The sequence below is a fragment of the Nansenia antarctica genome (assembly GCF_963989245.1).
Source record: "Nansenia antarctica genome assembly, chromosome: 2".
NCBI classification, from domain to species: domain Eukaryota; kingdom Metazoa; phylum Chordata; class Actinopteri; order Argentiniformes; family Microstomatidae; genus Nansenia; species Nansenia antarctica.
The window spans coordinates 42,422,525-42,446,594 of record NC_137675.1 but is presented as its reverse complement, the minus strand read 5'-3'; the positions used below and the strand labels follow the sequence as shown (position 1 = coordinate 42,446,594).

General features: G+C 50.0%; 1 protein-coding gene across 1 annotated transcript in view; it reads right to left on the bottom strand.

Moving 5' to 3' along the window:
• The window catches only part of septin12 (septin 12), a gene marked incomplete at both ends in the record, with an annotated part of 38,156 nt that overhangs the window by 4,684 nt on the left and 9,402 nt on the right, over positions 1-24,070 (bottom strand). Inside the window, 5 exons of the mRNA XM_080523023.1 lie at positions 591-686; positions 1,625-1,742; positions 7,528-7,665; positions 8,062-8,143; positions 23,676-23,804. Coding sequence (XP_080379149.1) covers positions 591-686; positions 1,625-1,742; positions 7,528-7,665; positions 8,062-8,143; positions 23,676-23,804 — 563 coding nt within the window. The remainder of the gene's footprint in view (positions 1-590; positions 687-1,624; positions 1,743-7,527; positions 7,666-8,061; positions 8,144-23,675; positions 23,805-24,070) is intronic.

Below are 24,070 nucleotides of genomic sequence, written 5' to 3'. Positions count from 1 at the left end.
AAGGGAGGGTGCAAGTGAGTGAAGAACATCATTCAACTTCAAGAACTTCATAGAGACTCTACACTGGCTTCCTGTTAAGTTCAGAATAGATTTCAAGATCCTTCTGCTTGTTTCTAAAGCTCTCACTGGCACAGCACCAGAATATCTGTAAGACCTTTTGCTAGCATATCAGCCCAATAGAACTCTCAGGTCTTCTGACGCTGGCTTTCTCTGTGTACCACATGTACAAAAGAAGAGATTTGGTGAGGCTGCATTGTCATTTTATGCACCAGAATTGTGGAACGCACTGCCAGTTTACATTAGGGTAGCCACCTCAGCAAATATGTTCAAGTCAAGACTAAAAACCCATCCTTTTAATACTGCCTTTAAATTACTAAATAATAAAATTATGATTATATAATGATTGGAGCACTTTGAGCTGCAATGTTTGCAGGAACAGTGCTATACAAATAAAACGTTTTTTATATTTTTTAATATTTTTTTAAAATGATTATTATTATTATTATTATTATTATTAATTTATTTTTCCTTTATTTTCGGCTACAAACAAGCGTCAGCTCTAATCCACACCATGTATGTCGTTGTCGTACCCTGATCTTGTCGTTGAGTATCCTGTCCTCTGCATCTTCATCGTACTCCTTCTGCGGGTACACCGAGATCTCGTTGGCCTGGAGGTCCTGCCTTATCTGAAACACAGGGCAAAAGGTCAAAGGTCAAAGCGTTTAAACACGGGGTCAGACAGAGGTCGGGCGTGTTTACGCGGACGTCGACACGCTGCCAGCGTACGTGTGAGACGAGGGAGAGCCTTCTGTACACTCCTCCTGTCTCCTGTCAGGTGAACGCAGCGCTAGGACATTACTTTATGTTTGAAACATCCTGTGTGTTATTTTATTTTTTTAAGATCCTGTATTGATTTGTTTATGTAGACGGGGGTGCAAAGAGAGATGGGAATGAAAATGTCCGAAAATAATGTTGAAGCCTTACTCCTATCCTCCTATCTCCTCCACGGAGACAGACTGGAGGGAGGAGATAGAGAGATGTTTATATAGAGAGAGAGGGGGGGGGGGGGAGAGAGAGAGAGAGCGAGAGGGAGGGGGGGGGAGAGAGAGAGAGGGGGGGGAGAGAGAGAGCGAGGTGGGGGGGGGGATAGAGAGATGTTTATATAGAGAGAGAGGGAGAGAGATAGAGGGAGGGAGATATACTGTATGTTTAGTGATGGGAGTCAGGTGATTGAGAACAGGTTTAAAAGGACTCACAGTTCACGAGTGGGACAAAACCCATCCAAGCTGTAAGAGGTATGGAGGGCCAGTGAGACAGAGAGAGTAGGGGGAAAGATGAAATGTGGATATGTACAGTACATGGAGTCTGGGTGCATGTGTGTATTGCTCTCTGTGTCTGTGTGTGTGTGTTTATGTGTGTGTGTCTCACTGTCTCTGTGTGTGTGTGTGTGTGTGTTTCTGTGTGTGTGTCTGTGTGTGTGTGTGTGTTTCTGTGTGTGTGTGCGTGTTTCTCTGTGTGTGTTTCTGTGTGTGTGTGTGTCTCTGTGTGTGTGTGTGTGTGTGTTTCTGTGTGTGTGTGTGTGTGTGTGTGTGTGTGTGTGTGTGTGTGTGTGTGTAGGCCTCACCCTCTGTTTGAACTCCAGTCTCTCCTCCATGGTGAGTGTGTCTGCTTTAGCGATGACTGGTACGATGCTGACGATTTTCCCCAGTCTCTTCATGAACTCCACGTCGATGGGGCGTAACCTGGACAACCAGAGAGCAGCAGCACTGATGAGAGACTGGACAAGGTCAAGTGTAAGAGAGTCACATTCTTAGGCTTCGTGGCCTGGGGTGGTCCAGCGGTCTAGCGCCGCGGTCTACAGTGCACACATACGCCCATGTCGGCATGGGTTTGAATCCGGCCCATGCCCTGTTGACATGCCCTTTCTCTCCTTACTTCCCTGTCTGTCTTCTAGATCTGGAAAATTAAATATATGAGTGGGACTGCCCCACTCAGAAAAAATAACTTAATACTAGCTACCTAGGTAACTATAACACTACTTTACATTGTTAGCAGGCTCACAAAACAAGCTGTGTTAGTTGACAAAGCGATCTGTCGTTGATTTTCAACGAGGCGGAAATGTATTCACATTTTTCGAAAGAAAAGTCAGATCATTACATCGGATCCCGACATGATGACCAAAGCATTAGAACGTGTCACATATTACTACTACTATTCATTACTATCATAATTTGACATCATGTATTTGATCAAGGTCCAATAAGAAGAAGAATGACCTTGACGCTGCCTGACTGGACGTCTTCCTGCACTGTTAGACAAGGCTTCTTCATGTGGCCTTGTTAGGGCCCTTTAAACACTGTTAGACAGAAGGCTTCTTCATAAGGCCTTGTTAGGACCCTTTAAACACTGTTAGACAGAAGGCTTCTTCATGAGGCCTTGTTAGGACCCTTTAAACACTGTTAGACAGAAGGCTTCTTCATGAGGCCTTGTTAGGACCCTTTAAACACTGTTAGACAGAAGGCTTCTTCATGTGGCCTTGTTAGGACCCTTTAAACACTGTTAGACAGAAGGCTAGGGTTAGGGTTAGGGTTTCCATTTAGAACCCTCTGTGGAAAGGGTTCAACATGGGTTCAACATCCAAAATGGCGCCGGTTGGGTGGCTGCCAGTGAAACAGCTCAGTCTTACTTCTACTTTTTAGCCCTTTTTTAGCCCTTTTCAACCTTTTATTTCAAACTTTTATCTTTTATCTTTTAACCGGAGTGCTCAATATGTGCCTGATAAACGGAGGAATGCGGGTGTATTCCAGAGAGGAGCTCATTGCCTTTAGGAGTCGAGCCGCCGCCGCTCCCCCTACAGGAGTGCCCAGCGAAATAAGGACACGCAGACGGGGAACTAGGGCTGGCGCGTACGTGAGGGCGAGGAGAGACAGACAAGCAAATAGGACCTGCCTGCCGTCTGTTCTTATGGGGAACGTCAGGTCGCTGGTCAACAAGGCTGATGAGCTCTCTGCTCTGATGAAGGGACAGGGGGAATATGGGAAATGCAGCCTGCTATTCCTGACTGAATCCTGGCTGAATCCTGGTATCCCAGACGGGGCGATGGAACAAGATGGTTTCACAATGGTCCGCGCGGACAGAACGAGAAACAGCGGTAAGATAAAAGGAGGCGGGATCGCTGTGTTTGTTAATTCCAAATGGTGCAAGCCAGGTCATATCACTATCAAAGAGCAAGTCTGCACTCCAGACATAGAACTGTTGGCGCTAGGTTTGAGGCCAGATCTCTGTCCGAGAGAGTTTTCACATGTTGTGGCTGTGACTAGTTACATTCCACCAAGCGCGAACCCGGCGCGCGCAAATGACGTCATCCATTCCTGTATCGCGGGGATACAGACCGCTCACCCAAACGCATTTATCATTGTGAATGGGGACTTCAACCATGTAAATATGGAAAAGACATTGACGGATTTTACCCAGTATGTCACATGTAAAACAAGGGAGAACAAAATACTAGACAAACTATATGCCAATGTGAAGGGAGCCTACACATCCACTGCCCTCCCGCCACTAGGGGCATCCGATCACAATATGGTCTGGATGGAACCAACATACACCCCTATCATAAAAAGGCTGCCTATCACCACCAGGACTGTCCAGCAATGGTCAGAAGACGTGGAGGAGGAGCTGAGGGCGTGTTTTGAAACAACCGACTGGGGGATGTTCCAGAGAGTCCACGGGGAGGACATAGATGGTCTGCTAGACTGTGTCACAGACTATATCAAGTTCTGCGAGGAGAGCATCGTCCCCATTAAAAAGGTACGGTGCTTTCCTAACAACAAGCCGTGGATAAATGGGAACATCAAGAACCTTCTGAAAAGGAAGAGGAGGCTGTTTAAGGCAGGGGACACTGAGGGAGCCAGGGCCACTCAGAAGGAGGTGAAGAAGGAGCTGAGAGCAGCCAAAGAGGAATACAGGAGGAAATTGGAGGGCGGGCTAGAGGCCCACAGCTCCAAGGAGGTGTGGAAGGGCTTCAAGAAGATCACGGGCCACAAGCAGCCACATCCTGTGGTGGAGGGGACCCGAGAGCAGGCAGATGACCTGAACTGCTTCTTTAACAGGTTTGACCAACCATCCCCCTGCCACCCCCCACAGCCCCCGACCCTGTCACAGCCCCCGACCCTGTCACAGCCCCCGACCCAGCCCCCGACCCTGTCACAGCCCCCGACCCAGCCCCCGACCCTGTCACAGCCCCCGACCCAGCCCCCGACCCTGTCACAGCCCCCGACCCAGCCCCCGACCCTGTCACAGCCCCCGACCCAGCCCCCGACCCTGTCACCCCCCCCATCCCCCTGTCACCCCCCACAGCCCCCGACCCTCTCCTCCCCTCTCCAATGTACCGCACCCCTGGCAACAGTAGCCCCCACTCCCCCTGACACCCCAGCAGCACCCCAGCAGCAACTGCCTCCCCTTACCAACACCAGGAGCCAGGGAGCATGCTTCACACCTGGAGACACCGGTACTCACAGCTTTATAACATCTGAGCAGGTGAGAAGGCAGCTTTCCAGGGTGAATGTGAACAAGTCCAGAGGTCCAGACAACATCAACCCCAGGGTTCTGAAGGTGTGTGCTGGAGAGCTGGCGGACACATTCCAACATCTCTTCAGTCTATCTCTAAGACTGAGGAGGGTGCCACAGCTCTGGAAGACCTCTTGCATCGTCCCAGTGCCAAAGAAGGGACGGCCCAGCACCCCAAACGACTACAGACCTGTCGCCCTGACACCACAGGTCATGAAGATCCTGGAGAGGCTAGTGCTGCAACACCTTAAGCCCCAGGTGAAGGACTTCCTGGACCCCCGGCAGTTTGCATACCAGGAGAGCATGGGGGTGGAGGACGCCATCATTTACATGCTGCACAGGGCCTACACACACCTGGAGAGGCCACAGAGCATGGTGAGGACCATGTTCTTCGACTTCTCCAGTGCATTTAACACTATCAAGCCATCACTGCTGGCTGACAAACTAGCAGTGATGTGTGTGGAGGACTCCCTGACGGCTTGGATCCACAACTACCTCACAGACAGGCGTCAGTATGTGAGACTGCAGGGCTGTCAGTCTGAGGTGGTGGTGTGCAACACCGGTGCCCCCCAGGGAACTGTTCTGTCACCCTTTCTCTTCACCCTCTATACCTCCGACTTCCAGTTTAGCTCCGACCAGTGCCACCTGCAGAAGTTTTCGGATGACTCCTCTATCGTCGGTTACATCACAGACGACAGGGATGAGGAGTACAGGGCCCTGGTGGAGAGCTTCGTGCAGTGGTGCGACACCAACTACCTTTTGCTTAACACCAGCAAAACAAAGGAGTTGGTGGTGGATTTTAGGAGGAAGAGAAGGACCCCAGCCCCCATCACCATCAAGGGGGTGGAAGTCGAGAGGGTGGACTCCTACAGGTACCTGGGAGTACAAATTAATAACAAACTGGACTGGACTGACAACACCGAGGCTCTTCTCAGGAAAGGGCAGAGCAGACTGTTTTTCCTGAGAAGGCTGAGGTCTTTCGGTGTCTGCAACAAGCTGCTGCAAATGTTTTATCAGTCGGTGGTTGCCAGCGTTCTGTTCTTCGCCGTGGCCTGCTGGGGTGGAAACATCTGTGCCAGGGATGCTGCGAAGCTAAACAAACTGGTGAAGAAGGCCAGCTCTGTGGTGGGGACCGGGCTGGACAGCCTAGAGGTGGTGGCAGAACAGAGGATGGGGAAAAAACTGGCGGCCATGCTGGCCAATCCCTCCCACCCGATGTACTGCGAGCTGGCAGGGATGAGGAGCAAGTTCAGCCACAGATTTGTTCTCCCCCGTCAAAGTACAAAAAGATTTGGACAGTCCTTTATTCCAGCTGCACTCCGACTCTACAACCAGGCCCTGCAGGGTGGGGGAGACCTGGAGATGGAACTTTTGGAACTTTTTACTTATTGAGCCTGCACTGTTTTATGTTTTTTTATTGAATGTTTTTCTGTTTTCTGTACTGAATGTTTTCTGCCCTAACTGAGCTGTTTGACAACAAAATTTCCCCATTGGGGACAATAAAGGTTTTCAATCAATCAATCAATCAATCAATCAAAACAAGGCACCAAGAAGGCTTCCTCCAGAGGGACTGAAGAACCCTTTTTTTGGACTAACTAGAAGCGTGTAGCGTTGAGGTGTTTTGTTAATTAGCCGACTTGTTCCAAAACGAAAAAAATAGAAGACCGCTGAGCGTCGCATACAAGTCTCTACCTTTTTTCTTTCCAATAATGCTTTGGTTTTCTTTTCAACAACACAAGCCTTTGAAGAAACAGTCATCGTAAACCAATTGTGACGTGGTCTGGTGAACTTGCGAACAACACGCTCACTCGAAGGGGTCAAAAAGTGAAAGTGAAACTTATTGTGTCAACAATATCTAGCTTTATTTTTATTTTTCATAACACCAACTTGAAGTTTTAAAGTACCCACTTGATATAATAAACAACAGTTTACCGATCACTAAATACTTATAATTTGTGGATTGGATTCACTATTCTCGTTTGCCGGAGGCTACCGGTAAGGGAGACTTGACTTGTAAACAAGGTCGTGTTCAAAAGCAAGAACTGTGTGTTCATCTACTTATGTGTAGTTGATGATGTTCTCTCAGCATGTTGTGATGTTATTAAAATACAGTTTAGACCTTCGTAGCGATGTGTTTTGTTAGCCGCTAGCAGCGTTCGTAGCTGTGGCTGCGTTTAGTCACTTTTCTCCCATTCAGTGTTTGAGGTGTACCAGTAACCAGTACCAGTAACGCCTGTCGTGTTTCTCAGATTTCAATGTATGACACATCATTTGAAAGCTTACATTCTGTAGTTTAAGCACATGTAAAAAATGAAAAATTACTTTGCCTTCTGGTTGCACATTTCACCAGACCGCATCACAATTGGCAACAGATAATATCCATCTGCCCAGAGCCTGTCCAGGAGACACTTCACCTCTCCACGCCTCCCTGACTCGTTGCTTGTTTTTTTTGCTACTTTTCTCTTTCCTAACAACCACATATGTGACAGCAGCTGGTGAAAGAGGGAACAAGTTGGCAACCAAGCTAAATGTTCCGACTTTTATTCTGAAGAATGCGAATAATAAATAATTATATATATATATATAAAAAAGTATAAATCAACGACACGCTCGCTAGTCAAGCCAAAACATTGCAACGCAATGGTTTCAGTGAGTAATCCCCACTACTCTACACTAAGTAGATAGTAGTGGGGATTACTCACTGACTCATCCATTGCGTTGCAATATTCTGCTAAATGCCAAAGATGTAAATGTAAATGTGTACATATTTAATATAAAGAACACACACAGTTGGGTTGCTGACTATCGCAAACAAACTCATTCAATGAAACATGTCAATTACCAAATTGAAATTACATTTCATTCTGGAATTGAAATTAACTGGCCCCAACCCTGGTTTAGAGCAGACTCCGCCTCCAGCTTGTGACAGGAACTGAGGTCACGTCAAGTACGCACCAATGTCCTGTCGCGGGCAGGAAGTAGAGACAGCAGTGGACGCGCGTGTCTGGGATCCTCCTCTTCCTGTTGACGTGGAGCTCCTCCTTGAGGTAGTTCTCGTACTGCTTGTTTACGTACGTCACGATGGGCTCCCAGCTGAGAGCCACGCGGGAGAGAGAACACCAGAGGGTTAGTGAAGAGTCCAGGGGGGTAGAACACCAGACGGTTAGTTAAGAGTCCAGGGGGGTAGAACACCAGAGGGTTAGGGGGGTATTCCATCAACGTTGCTAAAGGAAAATGCAGGCATATTTTCTCGCGAGACTTTTCAAGAATAAGCCTGGATTTTCCTTTGGCGACATTGATGGAATAACCCCCAGGTGCAGTCACACACTGTGATACGCTCCTCTGTAACCCTGACAACAACAACAACAACAAACAGCTCCACCCTCATCTTCCTTTAGAACTCCTCTCTCCTTTCCCTCCCTCCCTCCCTCCTTCCTTCCCTCATTCCCTCCCTCCTTCCACGCTTCCCTCTCCCCCTCGCTCTCTTACCAGTTCTCGTTGTTTATCTGGTCTCCGAACCCGGGGGTGTCGATCACTGTCAGCTTCATCTTCACTCCCTTCTCCTCGATCACTGCGCACACACACACACACACACACACACACACACACACACACACACACACACACACACACACACACACACACACACACACACAGATAGAGAGAGAGAGAGAGAGAGAGGTGGGGGTTAGATTTGTCTTTCTATCAACCTTCCAGTCCCATCATCGCAAGCAAGAGAACAATGCCAACAGGATGATCCATAAAGGAGCCAGCCAGGAGGGTGAGGTGTGAGCTGAGAGAGAGAGAGACACACTAAGGCCCGATTCCGTTCCCTTTCCTACCCCTACGGCTCGTTTTGGAGTGCCACTCGCTTTGGAGCCAAGGCCTCCGAACAGAGCCACAAGGCGTAGTGGTTGAAATTCTTCCCCTGTGAAATGGTACAACCCTTCAGAGACACTGAGAGAGATAGAGAGAGAGACAGAGAGAAACACAGAGACAAGCAGAGAGAGAGAGAAAGACACACTAACACAGACAAGCAGAGAGAGAGAGAAAGACACACCAACACAGAGACAAGCAGAGAGAGAGAGAGAGAGAGAGAGAGAGACACACTAACACAGAGACAAGCAGAGAGAGAGAGAGAGAGAGGGAGAGAGACACACTAACACAGAGACAAGCAGAGAGAGAGAGAAAGACACTAACACAGAGACAAGCAGAGAGAGAGAGAGAGAGAGAGAGAGAGAGAGAGAGAGAGACACACTAACACAGAGACAAGCAGAGAGAGAGAGAGAGAGAGAGAGAGAGAGAGAGAGAGAGAGAGAGAGAGAGACACTAACACAGAGACAAGCAGAGAGAGAGAGACACACTTGAGCCTCTTTCACACATAGTTCCCTGTAATTTCTATGGAATCCCAAGCTGTGCCGATCAGGCATTTTCACTGTTCACACATGTGCTAAATGCCGATAGATTCCCGGGTTGCTCCCTTTCACACATGTCGGCGCATAACCTACCCTGGTTGCGCAATCTACTAGAACTGGAGCGGGACGTGCGCGCTGGACCGCCACGCACCATATTATCTGCCATATCATACCTCTGTTTTATATTGAAAAATATGATGATAAATACGGAGGTATGATATGGCAATGTGTGGTGCGTGGCGGTCCCTGCGCGCCTGTCTCGTTCCAGCGACTCAACTCGTATTACGAGTCCTTACCATCACCAACTGCGCTCGCCTACTAAAGCACTTGATTACCGTTGATATAAACATACTACACTAGTCCATCAGCACAGTATGGGAGAACTTGGTGATAAGCATAATACGAGTTCACTCAATTAGACATATGCAGGCTATGCACGATGCAAGACAGCTGAGAGGAGACGGTGTATGAGCACTGCATTTATATCACAAAATGTACATTTGATATGTAAAAGTAAGCTAGCTAGCTAAGTAATTTAGCTAACTATGATTGGAAACTAAGTACTATCCAGTTAGTCTGGTCTCGCTGCCTGGGTTTGAACAGACTTTGGGATCAACTACAACATCTCCATAGGCTACATTATAACTTTGCATCCTTTGAAAAAAATTGTGTGATGTAAGGATCTTGTAACTTTTATTTCGTTTAGTTTATGTTCAACTGGAAAAGGTCAGTGAGCACAGAATTTCGTGTTTTGACTGCTGGGAGTTTGTTAAAAATGCCTTTAAAAAAGCCTTTAATATACTGTATATACATTTGCAATATATCATACCTCCACTATGATTGGAAATTAAGTATGTGTCCAGTTGTGGAATTATATTTAGCAGTAGCGATATTGGGGCAGTTCTTATGCGCTCTACCCTGCTGGTTGCGCGATGCAGGACAGCTGTGAAAGGAGACTGACCAGGCAATAATCAGGGTCTATTCAGACATGCAGCGACCGTGCAAATTTCATGGAATTATATATGGTCTCGACCAGGGAAATTGCCTGTGCGGATTTCCCTGGACAGTCCCATTCACACTTAAGCCGACCCTGGAAATGGCATGGAATCTACTGGTAAGGCTGTGTGTGAAAGGGGCTTAACAGAGAGAGAGAGAGAGAGAGAGAGAGAGAGAGAGAGAGAGAGAGAGAGAGAGAGAGAGAGAGAGAGAGAGAGAGAGAGAGAGAGAGAGAGACACACACTAACACAGAGACAGGCAGAGAGAGAGAGAGAGAGAGAGACACTAACACAGAGACAAGCAGAGAGAGAGAGAGAGAGAGAGAGAGACACTACCAAAGAGACAAGCAGAGAGAGAGAGAGAGAGAGAGAGAGAGTACAAGATACAGAAAGAATGTCCAGTAAATACAGTAGCATGAGAGTGTGTGTGTGTACGTGTACGTGCGCGTGTGTTAGTGTGTGTGTGTGCGCTTGTACGTGTGTACGTTTTGTGTGTGCAGTGCTGTGCACATACAGTACATGCATTCACTCGGAATTCCTTTGCTTGTGTGTAAGGAATGTGTGTGTGTGTGTGAGTCTGTATGGGAGCTAGATGGTGAGATAAAAAATGGCAGAATCCCTCTGTCCAATGTGTGTGCATGTATGTTTCGCCTGAATGAGTGGGTGTGCGTGTGTACGTGTCTGTGTGTGTGTGTGTCAACCCTAAATCCTAAAGACTATCATTTGAGGCTAGCTTCCAACATTGAGTCAGCTAACAACAATCTCCCGGCCCGCGGAAGAGCTAAGAGCCTGCTACCTTCTGGACTTTTGATTATTGCCATTCTGTTGACGTGTACCCTGCTATCACCTGTCTATCCTCTGTCTGCACCGTCACCTCTCCACGCCGGTTATCTTCTGTTGTCACGGAGACTCACTGCAGTGCAGGGGGGCAAAACAGCCATGCCGTTTCTGAATAGACGGGGTATAGCGCAGTTTAAAAAAACAAACCAAAAAAACCAGGCGGATCACGCACGACAGGGGAGGCCGGTGGAGGCAGAAATCGGAGGACAAGCATTACGACGAGCCCGTCCCCTGATGTTTTTCGACCTCCACCGAGCCTGCGCGGGGCGGGTGTGAGTTCTTCCCCTCTCACACGTCAGGGGCCACAGTCACTGGGACAGCAGGCTGAGTAACGACAACATTTACCACTTTGTTTTACTGCGTCTTTACAGTATCCTGGTTTAGAGTGGCGGGGGGAGGGGGGAGGGCGGCATGGGCTTGTGCAACACTCATTCTCACCCCCCCCCCCCCCGTGGACAGGGGGTCCTCTTTCTCTTCCTGATTGTGTAACCTGTGTACTGATTGTGTAACCTGTGTACTGATTGTGTAACCTGTGTACTGATTGTGTAACCCGTGTATTGAACGCCCCAGTGATGGATTCATTGACCCCTTTAACTGCAACAAAATCGTTTTTTCGCAGATGACGAAAAAGGAAAAGATGAGGTGCCGGAATGAACCAATCTGAGAAGATAGATAGACAGACAGACAGACAGACAGATAGACAGACAGATACAGATAAATAGATAGATAAATCGCCCCCGCTAATCCCATCCCCCCTGTCATTCTCCCCAGATGCGTAGGGGGACGTCTGGACACTCTGTCGCTTCTACAGTCCCCCCCCACACACATACCCCCCCCACACCCTACCCATGACTTCAACAGAGGGTTGGATCAGGCATTTGACGGGGCACCTCTACAAGTGTTGGATAGAGTGTCTTTCTGACTTGTAAAGACTTGTTGACCACACATGGGATGGAGTTTAGCTGCAGCCCTGTCTGTTTTAAATATGAAATAGCATACTTCCTTCTTTGCTAACGACCTCCCAAAGGGTTCAGTTCTCATCCTTCCCCCTTCCCTGAAGTACGGAGGAAATCTAATGAGTGAACAGAAAGTTGCCGTACAAAATTACAGAATAGTGTTTTCGACAAGGTCTTTTCAGCGAACGGAACTGGATTTCAATTCACTTCTGGCACAGAGTGCGCCTACCTTTAGCATTTTAAAGGTATTCAAACATGTTTGTTTAGAACACGATAAATGATCGAAACAAGGTCTTTGGAAGTGAATGTCGAGATACAATAGCCGTATCCTAAAACGTACACGAATTAGAGGAAATAGGTAATAGTTATACTGTTGAAACTTGTGTTTATATGAATACATGTCAGTTTCCCTTTCCATCAGAGACACTGCACTAGTGAACCTCCCCAGTGTCACTCTAACTGTTGGTGAAAGGTGATATTTCCCACAGTAGCCTACGCACAAACAGTCCCTGAACATTGGCCATGTTTAGGCTCGCTTTCCTACGAGAACATATCACTCCGTTAAGCCTCCACTCAGGTTTATAGTAGGATCTGAAATGTAGTACTGTTTCTTTTTGGCTTCTTCACATGGTTTTATATGGTGAGTTCACTGTGAAGGTGAGTTCATTGTGAAGGTGCGACATGTCTGAGTGGACGATACCAGAGTATATAGTGTAAATGTTTAGGAAAGATGTCACGTTTCACAGGTTCACATTCTTGAAGGCTCCATTAAAAAAAGCATTCATTTTTCAAACAGTGTTTACGTTATGCTAGCTCGACAGTGGGGGGGGGGGGGGGGGGGGGGTAGGATGGTGCAGGGGGGGATATCTCCTCTATCTAAACAAACCTCTCACACACTCTGACACCTAGCCTACACAAGCACACACACACACACAAAAACACAAACAGAGACACAAACAGAGACACACAAAGACACACACGCACACACACACACACACACACACAACAGAGACACAAACAGAGACACACACAAAGAAACACCCACCCACACACACATAGCACCTCATGGCCTCTGTCTGTCTATGGAAGGGGGGGGGGAGGGGGGGTCTGAGAGGAACAGACCAAGCAGGAAGGATCATTCTTACTGCAACGCCTTTGAAGGGCACGCAAACAGGAAGTAGAAAGTAGGAAACTCCGTGGCGACACACGGATGTGAGAGTCAGTGTGTACATCCAGAACCACAGCATCACATGACAGAAACAACGGGCCATGCTGAGCAGAGCGCTAGCTCTATCTGACCTACGACCCCCCCCACCGCTTTTCCACTATCGGCCCGGCTCGGCTCGGCTCGGCTCGGCTCGCTTCGGCACGCTTCGGCGCGCTTTTGAACAGTTCTGGTTTTCCACTATACACAAGAGACCAGGAACGAGTAGGAGGAGTAGGAGATAGTAGGCGGAGTTACGCGTCATAAAAGCACGCCATGGTGGTGACGTATATTTTCACGAGACACAACACAGCCACAACAATAGCGACATGGAGGAACTTGAAGCTATCGTATACTTTTTCCTCGGCATGTGGTATATTATTAACCGTGGTTTTTTGGAGAGAAAGAGAAAGAGAGAGAGGAAGCTATGTACACATAATAAAGTCATGTTTTTTGAACCCTTAAAACCACTGCCTTCACTTGTCTGCTTTATGAACTGTAGTATCATTGTGTGCCGTGTTATTTACGGACAAACACGGTGCCCGGAGGCACCCTTTGCGGGTTAATAACTGTGATTTACCGTGGGTTAGGATAACAATTCAAACGTGTCCGGATAGGGGAGAGGACAGGGAATCCAAAACCATTTGAATGGTGTTGATACGACACTGCTATCACGGTCGACACAGCGCGGAGCGAATTCCCTGGTAAAACTTTTCTCTCCCCCCGCTGTCAACGGGAGTTTCATCCAGCAGCAAGCGGTGCTGCAGGCAGCAGCGGGTGAACTCCCGGTTCATTGAGTTTACGGTTAAAAGCATAACTTCTCGGGGTGTCAGCGCGGTGGTTAAGGGCTCAAAATGACCGTATACCGATGGTGAAGTTAGCAAAGGAGTATTGTGTTTGTACCACCTTCATAGCCGGTGTTATTCACGGGCAAAGACGGTGCATAATAGCGATTTTTGTGTTATGCTTGTTGTAAATAAAAGTTCTATGATGCATTGAAATGACATTAAACTAAGATAATACGATGGTCAGCATAATTTTTTCGAATCTTTATTAATAAGCTATTACAGAAACTGTAGTGACATTTTCCAAGAGCGAATGTGGTATTTAAAGATGGCGGTTAGCGAAGAAATCTATGAACATGGGATGACGATTTCCATTGACCAATCAACGGTGTGCAGCGTCACACGTCACACGCAGCCTGGCAAAAAGGTTCCGGGTCTCAAAAAGGTTCCTGCCCTCGAAGGGTAGCTAAAGAAGCGACCCGACCCGACCTGACCCGACCCAGGCCGACAAATGGAAAAGCGCCAAAGAAGCAGGCCAGCCCGGGCTGACCCGGGTCAGCCCTCTAGTGGAAAAGCCCCATAAAGCACCCTGGACTCACCATGACACGCCTGCTGACCCCCCCCCCCCCCCCCCCTCTGCTCTCTCACCCTGACAGGAAGAGCAGTATGACAGTCACGCCGTCTCCTCGTTAGAAAAGCTAGGAGACCGTAACCAACACAGGAGCACAATGAATATGTGGGGGTCGCGGACAGTGAGCTCTCTGTTCCCACTTGTTAAATGGGGAAACCCCCCTGCCCCCCCGCGTTATCTCACACACATCGAGCTGATGTCTTCAAAGGAGGGTTACGCCAAGTAATTTGTCACGGTCAGCGGCTCAACGGTGTGGCTTGTTAGCTAGCGGTTAGTCTGGCAGTGTATGGCTTGTTAGCTAGCTAGCGGCTAGCCTGGCAGTGTGTAGCTTGTTAGCTAGCTAGCGGTTAGCCTGGCAGTGTGTAGCTTGTTAACTAGCTAGCGGCTAGCCTGGCAGTGTGTAGCTTGTTAGCTAGCTAGCGGTTAGCCTGGCAGTGGGTGGCTTGTTAGCTAGCTAGCGGCTAGCCTGGCAGTGTGTAGCTTGTTAGCTAGCTAGCGGTTAGCCTGGCAGTGTGTAGCTTGTTAACTAGCTAGCGGCTAGCCTGGCAGTGTGTAGCTTGTTAGCTAGCTAGCGGTTAGCCTGGCAGTGGGTGGCTTGTTAGCTAGCTAGCGGCTAGCCTGGCAGTGTGTAGCTTGTTAGCTAGCTAGCGGTTAGCCTGGCAGTGTGTGGCTTGTTAGCTAGCTAGCGGCTAGCCTGGCAGTGTGTAGCTTGTTAGCTAGCTAGCGGTTAGCCTGGCAGTGTGTAGCTTGTTAGCTAGCTAGCGGCTAGCCTGGCAGTGTGTGGTTTGTTAGCTAGCTAGTGGTTAGCCTGGCAGTGTGTGGCTTGTTAGCTAGCTAGCGGCTAGCCTGGCAGTGTCAGCGTGTAAAAAAAATAAAACAATACAGAAGTTGTTTGTCAGGTGACGCTAGTGAAGAGAACAGGAAGAGGCGCGTTTTGTAACGTGTGACCCCTGTACCATGAACACGGCCGTGGACACACGAACACACGGTGCATTGTGGGACGCATTTCCAGTCAGCATTTCCTTATGTGACTGCGGTCGCCTGAACACTGGAGGAGTAAACTTGAGTGTGTCTGTGTGTGTGTGTGTGTGTGTGTGTGTGTGTGTGTGTGTGTGTGTGTGTGTTGGTGTGATGTAAATGTGTGCGTATGTGTGTGTGTGTGTGTGTGTGTGAGGGTTTGTGTGTGTGTGTCATTCAGGCCTTTGCTGGAGCCCTTGTGAGTGACTCCACAGTGTCGTTGTGGGGAGCATGGCGCGTTCTGGCCTGCAGAGGGAGCCAGACTGCCGTTGGGGGGGGAATAATGAGCTGATTACGGACAGGTGTCAGTGATCAGACTCGTTATCCCACTGGTCTATTTAACCTGTGTGTGTTTGTTCCCTCGAGAGATGAGAGGGGCAGGAAGTACCTGCCGCACGGAGACGCACTGTGGGAGACAGAGAGAGAGAGACGCGAGGACGCACGAGATCCCGAAAGGGGGTGAGGTGCGGGGAGCCGGGCGAACGGAGCGGGTCCCGAAAGGGAAGCAGCGGGGAGAGAGCGAGAGCTCTGCCGGGGAGCGAACGGGTCCCGAGAGGGGGCGTGTCGCGGAGCAGCGGGGGGAAAGACTCGCTCAGCACGTCGGTGACGGTGCTGAGCTGTGCGGGACTTAAATAAATACCTATTCTGCACCTGTTCCTCTGTGTCGACCTCCCTCTGTGCCTAGAGACCCTTACATCTGGCGCCCAACGTGGGGCACAGAGAGGGGGTCGGCACACACACCCAGAGGATCATGGATTCTTCGTTCCAGGTGGTGGCGCACCTGGCCCGGATGCAGCAGGCGCAGGAGGTGATGGCCGCGGAGATGGTGCGGGGCCATGCTCCGCGAGCTACTGGACCGGACTGAGCCACCCAGGGGAGGTCCCCGGGTTCGGGCCCAGAGGAGGGGGGTGCGGGACGAGCCGGAGGCCGTTCTCGACCCCTTCCCCGACAACCACCTGCCCCGACCGCAGGTTCCAGGCTGGGCCCATCCCCGGTCCCGCGCCCTACCCCGACCCCGGCTCTGCGCCGACCGGCCGGCGGGGCGCGGCCTGGGGTACGGCCTGGGGTGGAGCCGCGGCGGGAGCCACCAACGCCTGCCCCGAGGACGGGGCGGGCCACCGGGGGGAGGAACGCACACGGGGGGCCAACCTCCACCCCACAGACGGCCCCACGGACGGTAGAGGAGGGATGCTGGCGATGCGGACAGCCTGGCCACCTCCGCCGGGACTGCCCCGAGATGGAGGTGGGTCAGGTAATCCGCGTCGTCGGCGGTCCGACCCCTCCCCCGCGTCCAGGACAGGCGTTTTACATCCCAGTAAGGATACAGCGCGAGACGCACCAGGCGCTGTTGGATTCTGGTTGCGAACAAACCATGATCCACCAGCGCCTGGTTCGACCCGGGGCATTGTTAGAGGCATCGCGGGTTGTGGTGATGTGTATTCATGGGGATTGTCACAAGTATCCGGTGGTCACCATCGAAATTCGTTATGGGGGGAAAAAATATAGTGTCAAGGCGGCGGTTAGTCCGAGCCTCATGCACATGTATTAGGGGAAACCACGGGGGTGCGTGCACGACCGACAGGGAAATGTGAGGCGTGCGCAGTACTCTGCGCTGATGCGTGGGTGTCCGACGCTGCCGAGGAGCCGGAGGAGGCGGTGGGTCCAGCACCCGCGGATCCGCCGCCTGCGTTCCTTCCAGTGGCCGACTTCCCCCTCGAGCAGTCTCGCGACGCCACTCTACGCTCCGCCTATGACCAGGTGATTAGTATTGATGGTGTGCTGGTACGGCCAGACGCTGTGCGCGCCCACCCGTATTTTGTATTGATTAGGGACAGACTGTATAGAGTGAGTCGTGACACTCGCAGGGACGAGGAAGTGACCCAGTTGTTGGTACCTAGGAGCCGCCGGGAAGCTATATTCCAGGCGGCGCATCATAACCCTATGGCAGGCCACTTAGGATACGACAAAACACTCAATCGGATAATGGCTCGATTTTATAGGCCGGGGATTCGGGCAGAGGTGCGGCGGTGGTGCGCATCCTGCCGCGAGTGCCAATTAGTCAATCCCCCGGCCGTGCCCAGGGCACCATTGTGCCCCCTCCCCCTGGTAGAGGCACCATTCGATCGGATTGGGATGGATATAATCGGGCGCAAGCCACGGGGCGTCCTAGACCTGATTAAAGAAAGCTGGGAGGAAGGGTCTAGTGACAGTAAAAATGAAATACAATACGTCCTGGACCTACGAGCAAAGCTCCACTCACTGGGGGTTATGTCACGGGAGCATTTGCTCGAGGCCCAGGAGCGTCAAAAACGGCTGTACGACAGAGGGACTAGACTACGCAATTTCGCACCGGGAGACAAAGTCCTCGTATTACTGCCCACGTCTAGCTCTAAATTACTCGCCAAGTGGCAAGGGCCGTTCGTGGTCACACGGAGAATTGGGGATGTAGACTACGAGGTAGTGCGGTCAGATAGAGGGGATAGCACACAAATATACCACATTAATCTCCTAAAAAAATGGAATGACGTGGTCCCTGTTTCCCTGGTGACGCTACTTCCCGAGAAAGATGAGTTCGGGCCGGAGGTCCCAAAAACTAGTACTAGCGCCCCGGCCTGCTTAGGCGACCATCTCTCGGCGAACCAGCGGGCGGACGTTGATCAATTGCAACATAGGTTCGCAGATGTGTTCTCCCCTATACCCGGTCGTACTCGCCTCATAGAGAATCATATAGTTACGCAACCGGGTGTTACGGTACGTACACGGCCATACAGGCTGCCGGCTCACAAACGAGATGTGGTGAGCCGGGAATTAGACGCTATGCTGAAACTGGGCGTGGTCGAGGAGTCGCACAGCGACTGGTGCAGCCCCATCGTGCTGGTGACAAAGGCGGGACAAAATGGGTCTGTACGGTTCTGTGTTGACTATAGACGGGTGAACTCTGTGTCAAAGTTCGATGCCTACCCTATGCCCCGGATCGACGAGCTCCTGGACCGGCTTGGCACGGCTAAATATTACACTACATTGCATTGCACGAAGGGATACTGGCAGATACCATTATCGCCGGTATCCCGGGAAAAAACGGCATTCTCTACCCCTACCCCTCTACCTCTACTGGTTTATTCCAGTTCACCGCGCTTCCGTTCGGGTTGTTTGGGGCCCCGGCCACGTTTCAGTGGCTGATGGACCGTATTCTGTGGCCGCACTCTGCGTATGCTGCGGCGTACTTAGATGACATTGTCATCTATGCGGACACCTGGCCGCAGCATATGCAGAGGGTGGCTGCGGTGCTACAGTCGCTGAGGCAGGCGGGGCTGACGGCTAACCCGGCGAAGTGCGTGATCGGGCGGGGGGATATCCGGTATCTGGGGTACATCCTGGACAAAACCACTGCGATCACCGCTGCCCCGAGGCCCAGGACCCGGAAGGACGTGAGGCGGTTCCTGGGACTGGCCAGCTACTACCGGCAGTTTGTGCCGGGGTTTTCGGAGCTGGCCAGCCCCCTTACCGATCTCACCCGGAAGGGGGCCCGAGATCCGGTCCAATGGAGTGAGCTGTGCCAAGTAGCGTTCGATGGGATTAAGAACGCCCTCTGTGGGGAGACAGTCTTGTATGCTCCTAACTTTGACATTCCTTTTTCTCTGCAGACAGACGCGTCGGATAGAGGGCTGGGGGCGGTGCTGACCCAGCAGGTGGAGGGAGCCGACCGTCCGGTGCTGTACCTGAGCCGAAAGCTGTCGGAGCGGGAGGGCAGGTACAGCACGGTGGAGAAGGAGTGTCTGGCCATTCGGTGGGCGGTCGGCGCCCTCTGGTACTACCTGCTGGGGCGCTCGTTCACCCTCTACTCCGACCATGCTCCCCTACAGTGGCTCCACCGCATGAAGGATACCAACGCGAGGATCACCCGGTGGTACCTCGCGTTGCAACCCTTCAACTTCACGGTGGTTCATAGGCCGGGGGCGCAGATGGTCGTGGCCGATTTCCTCTCCCGTGCAGGGGGGGGGGGGAGTAGGCTATCGGCCGGTTGTGTTCCCGGCCTCGAACTGGCGGTGGGGGTGTGTGGGGAGCATGGCGCGTTCTGGCCTGCAGAGGGAGCCAGACTGCCGTTGGGGGGGGAATAATGAGCTGATTACGGACAGGTGTCAGTGATCAGACTCTTTATCCCACTGGTCTATTTAACCTGTGTGTGTTTGTTCCCTCGAGAGATGAGAGGGGCAGGAAGTACCTGCCGCACGGAGACGCACAGTGGGAGACAGGGAGAGAGAGAGCCGCGGCGAGGACGCACGAGATCCCGAAAGGGGGTGAGGTGCGGGGAGCCGGGCGAACGGAGCGGGTCCCGAAAGGGAAGCAGCGGGGAGAGAGCGAGAGCTCTGCCGGGGAGGAAACGGGTCCCGAGAGGGGGCGTGTCGCGGAGCGGGTCCCGAAAGGGAAGCAGCGGGGGGAAAGACTCGCTCAGCACGTCGGTGACGGTGCTGAGCTGTGCGGGACTTAAATAAATACCTATTCTGCACCTGTTCCTCTGTGTCGACCTCCCTCTGTGCCTAGAGACCCTTACAGTCGTGATAAGCGTGTACCATGTACAAAGGCTCCATTCACACCCTCACACACTCACACGCACACACACACACACACACACACACACACACACACACACACTCACACACACACACACATACTGTGTGTGTGCACCTGTGTGTGGATATGCAGCCTGCATGTGTGATTGTAAAAATTATGTACATTCATTGGGCTTGTGGGTAATAGTCCTGTGAAATATGTCTGTTTGGATGGCTTCTCTAACCCTCCCCCTCTCCTTGCTAGGGCCTCTGCTGATGTAGAGATGTGCTGTGTGTGTGTGTGTGTGTGTGTGTGTGTATGTGTGTGTGTGTGTGTGTGTGTCAGACAGAGAGAGAGAGATAAAGAGAGAGAGAGTTTTCCTCTGACGTGTCCGTTCCTCTAGAACGTATAGACCTCCTCATGTTCCTCTAGAACATATAGACCTCTCATGTTCCTCTAGAACGTATAGACCTCCTCATGTTCCTCTAGAACATATAGACCTCCTCATGCTCCTCTAGAACATATAGACCTCCTCATGCTCCTCTAGAACATATAGACCTCCTCATGCCCCTCTAGAACATATAGACCTCCTCATGTTCCACCTAGAGACACCGGCATGGTGCTGGAGAGGATGATGAAGATGAGGTTGAAAAGCAGTGAGTGTGTGTGTGTCAGTGAGAGAATGCAATGCGTTCTAATAGACAGGGATGTGTGTGCGTGTGTACGTGTGTGTGTTGTATTCTGTGGAAAAAGCCTGTGCATCCGCTGGCTCTTGAGTGCAGTGACTGTCCCTCACAGTGTCAGAGTGGCCCCTAACACACACACACACACACACACACACACACACACCAGGGTTTCCGTTAACCGGTAATTACCGGTCTTTGTCCGGTAAAATTTGTTGAAGTCCGACAAATTGAAAACTCGTCGGACATAAATGTCCGGTGAAAATAATTCCCTCTAAGCACAATTTGAATACAATTCGCTAAAGTTCACATTCTGATTCCTTCTATTTAAAAAAGACGAATATATAGGCTATGTATTTCTTTTATTATGATATGATTTGACACCGGCATGATGATGACTCCTAATGTGTCGGCTGCCTATGCGAAACAGCGGTTGTTTCCGGTGTGCGCTATAACTCGTGCACAATCGAGTCGAGGCAGAGAGGAGGATAGCGATGTTTCTCTCTGTAATAGTGTGATTATGCAAGCCTTTTCTGAAAGGGATGAGAACCCGATTGTTTCAGCTTCTCCCAGGGAGAAAGTGGTAGAGTTACCATCCTCCCCGAGTCCTACCATACCATCCGCTGACAGCCTATCTCTGCCTGTAACCGGCGAGCGATTGCGTGTCGCTCAAGTAGCTGATCAGTCATTAAACAAATGTTTTTTACATGCAGCTAGTGAGGAATCTGAAATAGGGGGCAACGTAGTTTATTTCCTTAACGATGGGATATTAATGCGTAAATGGTCTCCTCCTAATGCAAATGGTTGTGAGTGGAATACAGTAAAACAAGTGGTTGTGCCTGTGGGTTATAGACAACAGGTGTTATCTGTAGCACATGAGAGCCAGTGGTCAGGACATTTAGGTATAACTAAAACTTATCAGCTGATATTGAAACATTTATTTTGGCCCGGACTGAAGGCGGATGTTGCCAAGCACTGCCGCTGTTGCCATACTTGTCAGATGGCGGGTAAGCCTAATCAATCCATTCCACCCGCACCATTGCATCCCAGTCCTGCTATAGGGGAGCCATTTGAACGTGTAATAATTGATTGTGTTGGACCTTTGCCTAGGACTAAAAGTGGAAGTCAGTATTTGCTCACTATTATGTGCGCTGCTACTCGTTTTCCCGAAGCTGTTCCGTTGCGTAACATATCAGCCAGCTCAGTGGTGAAAGCAACGTTTTTTTCCACATTCGGTCTTCCTCTTGTTATACAATCTGACCAGGGCACTAACTTTCAGTCTAAGCTTTTCAAACAAGCCCTAAGAACGTTAGGGGTACGATGTCACGCCAGAAGCCTACATGCTTGCACTGTTCAATAAAATGTTATACATCTAGACATTGTGGTATTTCTTTATATACGTATCCCAGCCTGCCTATTGTTTCTCAATAAACAGTTATGTTCTCCTCATTGTCATACTCCCGAGTCCGATTAAGTATGATTTGACAGGCAGCTAAACGAAATGCCTTCCCAACCAGCGAGACCTGGTTATAGAAATGACGTTGTTTTATTGATAAAAAAAGGGTAAAACTGGAAAGAGAAAATAGAAAACTCACATTAATCCCAAACAATTTAACAAACTTCAGTTAACGTAATGTGGAGTCCGTTCATTGATCGATGCTGTCTGTTCAGTTCCCAGTGAGGCGCCCGTTCAGCGCTGGACATAATGGCATAGCGCGCATGCGAATCATGTTATATTATTATATATTATATAGCTCGCATCTAATCGTATCGGATGAGAAATAGACATTAAATGGCATATATAGGCCGCTACACAACAGTAATCACCGCGACAAACAGCTATATTAGATTTTGAAAAAAATAAAATAAAAAATTATTTATTTTTTATTATATTTTAATATGATGACCGGAATATATCACGTTTGTCCGGTAAATCGAAATCTTCCCGGACACGATGTCCGGCGGCAATTTTTTCTAACGGAAACCCTGACACACACACACACACACACACACACACACTCACACACAGACACACAGACACACACACAGACAGAGTGTGATGGATGGGTCCCTGCAGGGCTTCCCTCCCTGTAGTTCTGGTCTGGCTGTGGTCCAAGTCAAACAGCTACAACACATTACTGTGAGTCATCACCACAAGACATCTCCTCACACACACGCACACACACACACACACACACACACACACACACACACACACACACACACACACATGTGTATACACTCGCACTCACACAGACATACACTCACACACATGTACACACATACAAGGACACGATCACGCACACACTCACTCGCACTCACACAGACACACACTCACACGTGTATACACACATACACGGACACGATCACACACACACAGACACACACTCACATAGACACACACTCACACAGACACACACTCACATAGACACACACTCACATAGACACACACACACACACACACACACACACACACACACATATGTACAACGTCATGAATATGATGTACTTTATGAATCCCCTATTTGGTCACCTGTGTGATACAACAAGACGTCACATTTCACACTGTTAGCATGACCACAAAAACGTTGGATTATCAAGGATCAGTAATCAATCAATCAATCAATCAATCAATCAATGTTGTGTAATCCTGACCCTGGAGACAGAGTGATGATTGTTTTGTTCCTGCCCTGCACCCACACGTTTGATTCAACACTCCTGGCTGACACACAGCTCAGCTCACCAACCACAGGACTCTCTCAACCTCAGCTCTCAGGTCAGCTCTAATAGGGACACACTGTGTGTGTGTGTGTGTGTGTCTGCAGAGATGTATGTAAAAGATTGTTCCCATTGTGACTGATTTTTAGTGTGTGTGTGTGTGTGTGTGTGTGTGTGCGTGTGCGTGCGTGTGTGTGTACAAGTGCGTGTGTGCATGTGCATGTGCGTGTGTGCGTGTGTGTGTGCGTGTGCATGTGTGTGTGTGCATGTGCGTGTGTGTGTGCGTGTGCATGTGTGTGTGTGCTCACCGTGGCTGACAGACTGCAGTTTGACAGTCTTGGAGATCTTCTCCTCATAGTTGGGTGTGCAGGACTTGCGGCTGACTTTAGACTTGAACAGGGTGTTCACCAGAGTGGACTTTCCCAGACCACTTTGACCTAGGGGGAGAGAAAAAGATACGGCTTAATAACATACGTTGTGGTAGGTGTGTGCCTGTGCACGCGTTCATGAGTATGTATGTGTGTTTCAAGTTTATTGTTACATCACATTAGGTTTGTCATTGTTGCACAAAGTGCAACGAAATGCATTTATGCTCTAAAGGGGGCATCTAGGCCAGGGGTCACAGCCATTATAGGCCACCCCGGAGCAATGAGGGGGTTCAGTGCCTTGCTCAGGGACACTTCGACACACAGCCCGCCGGGGA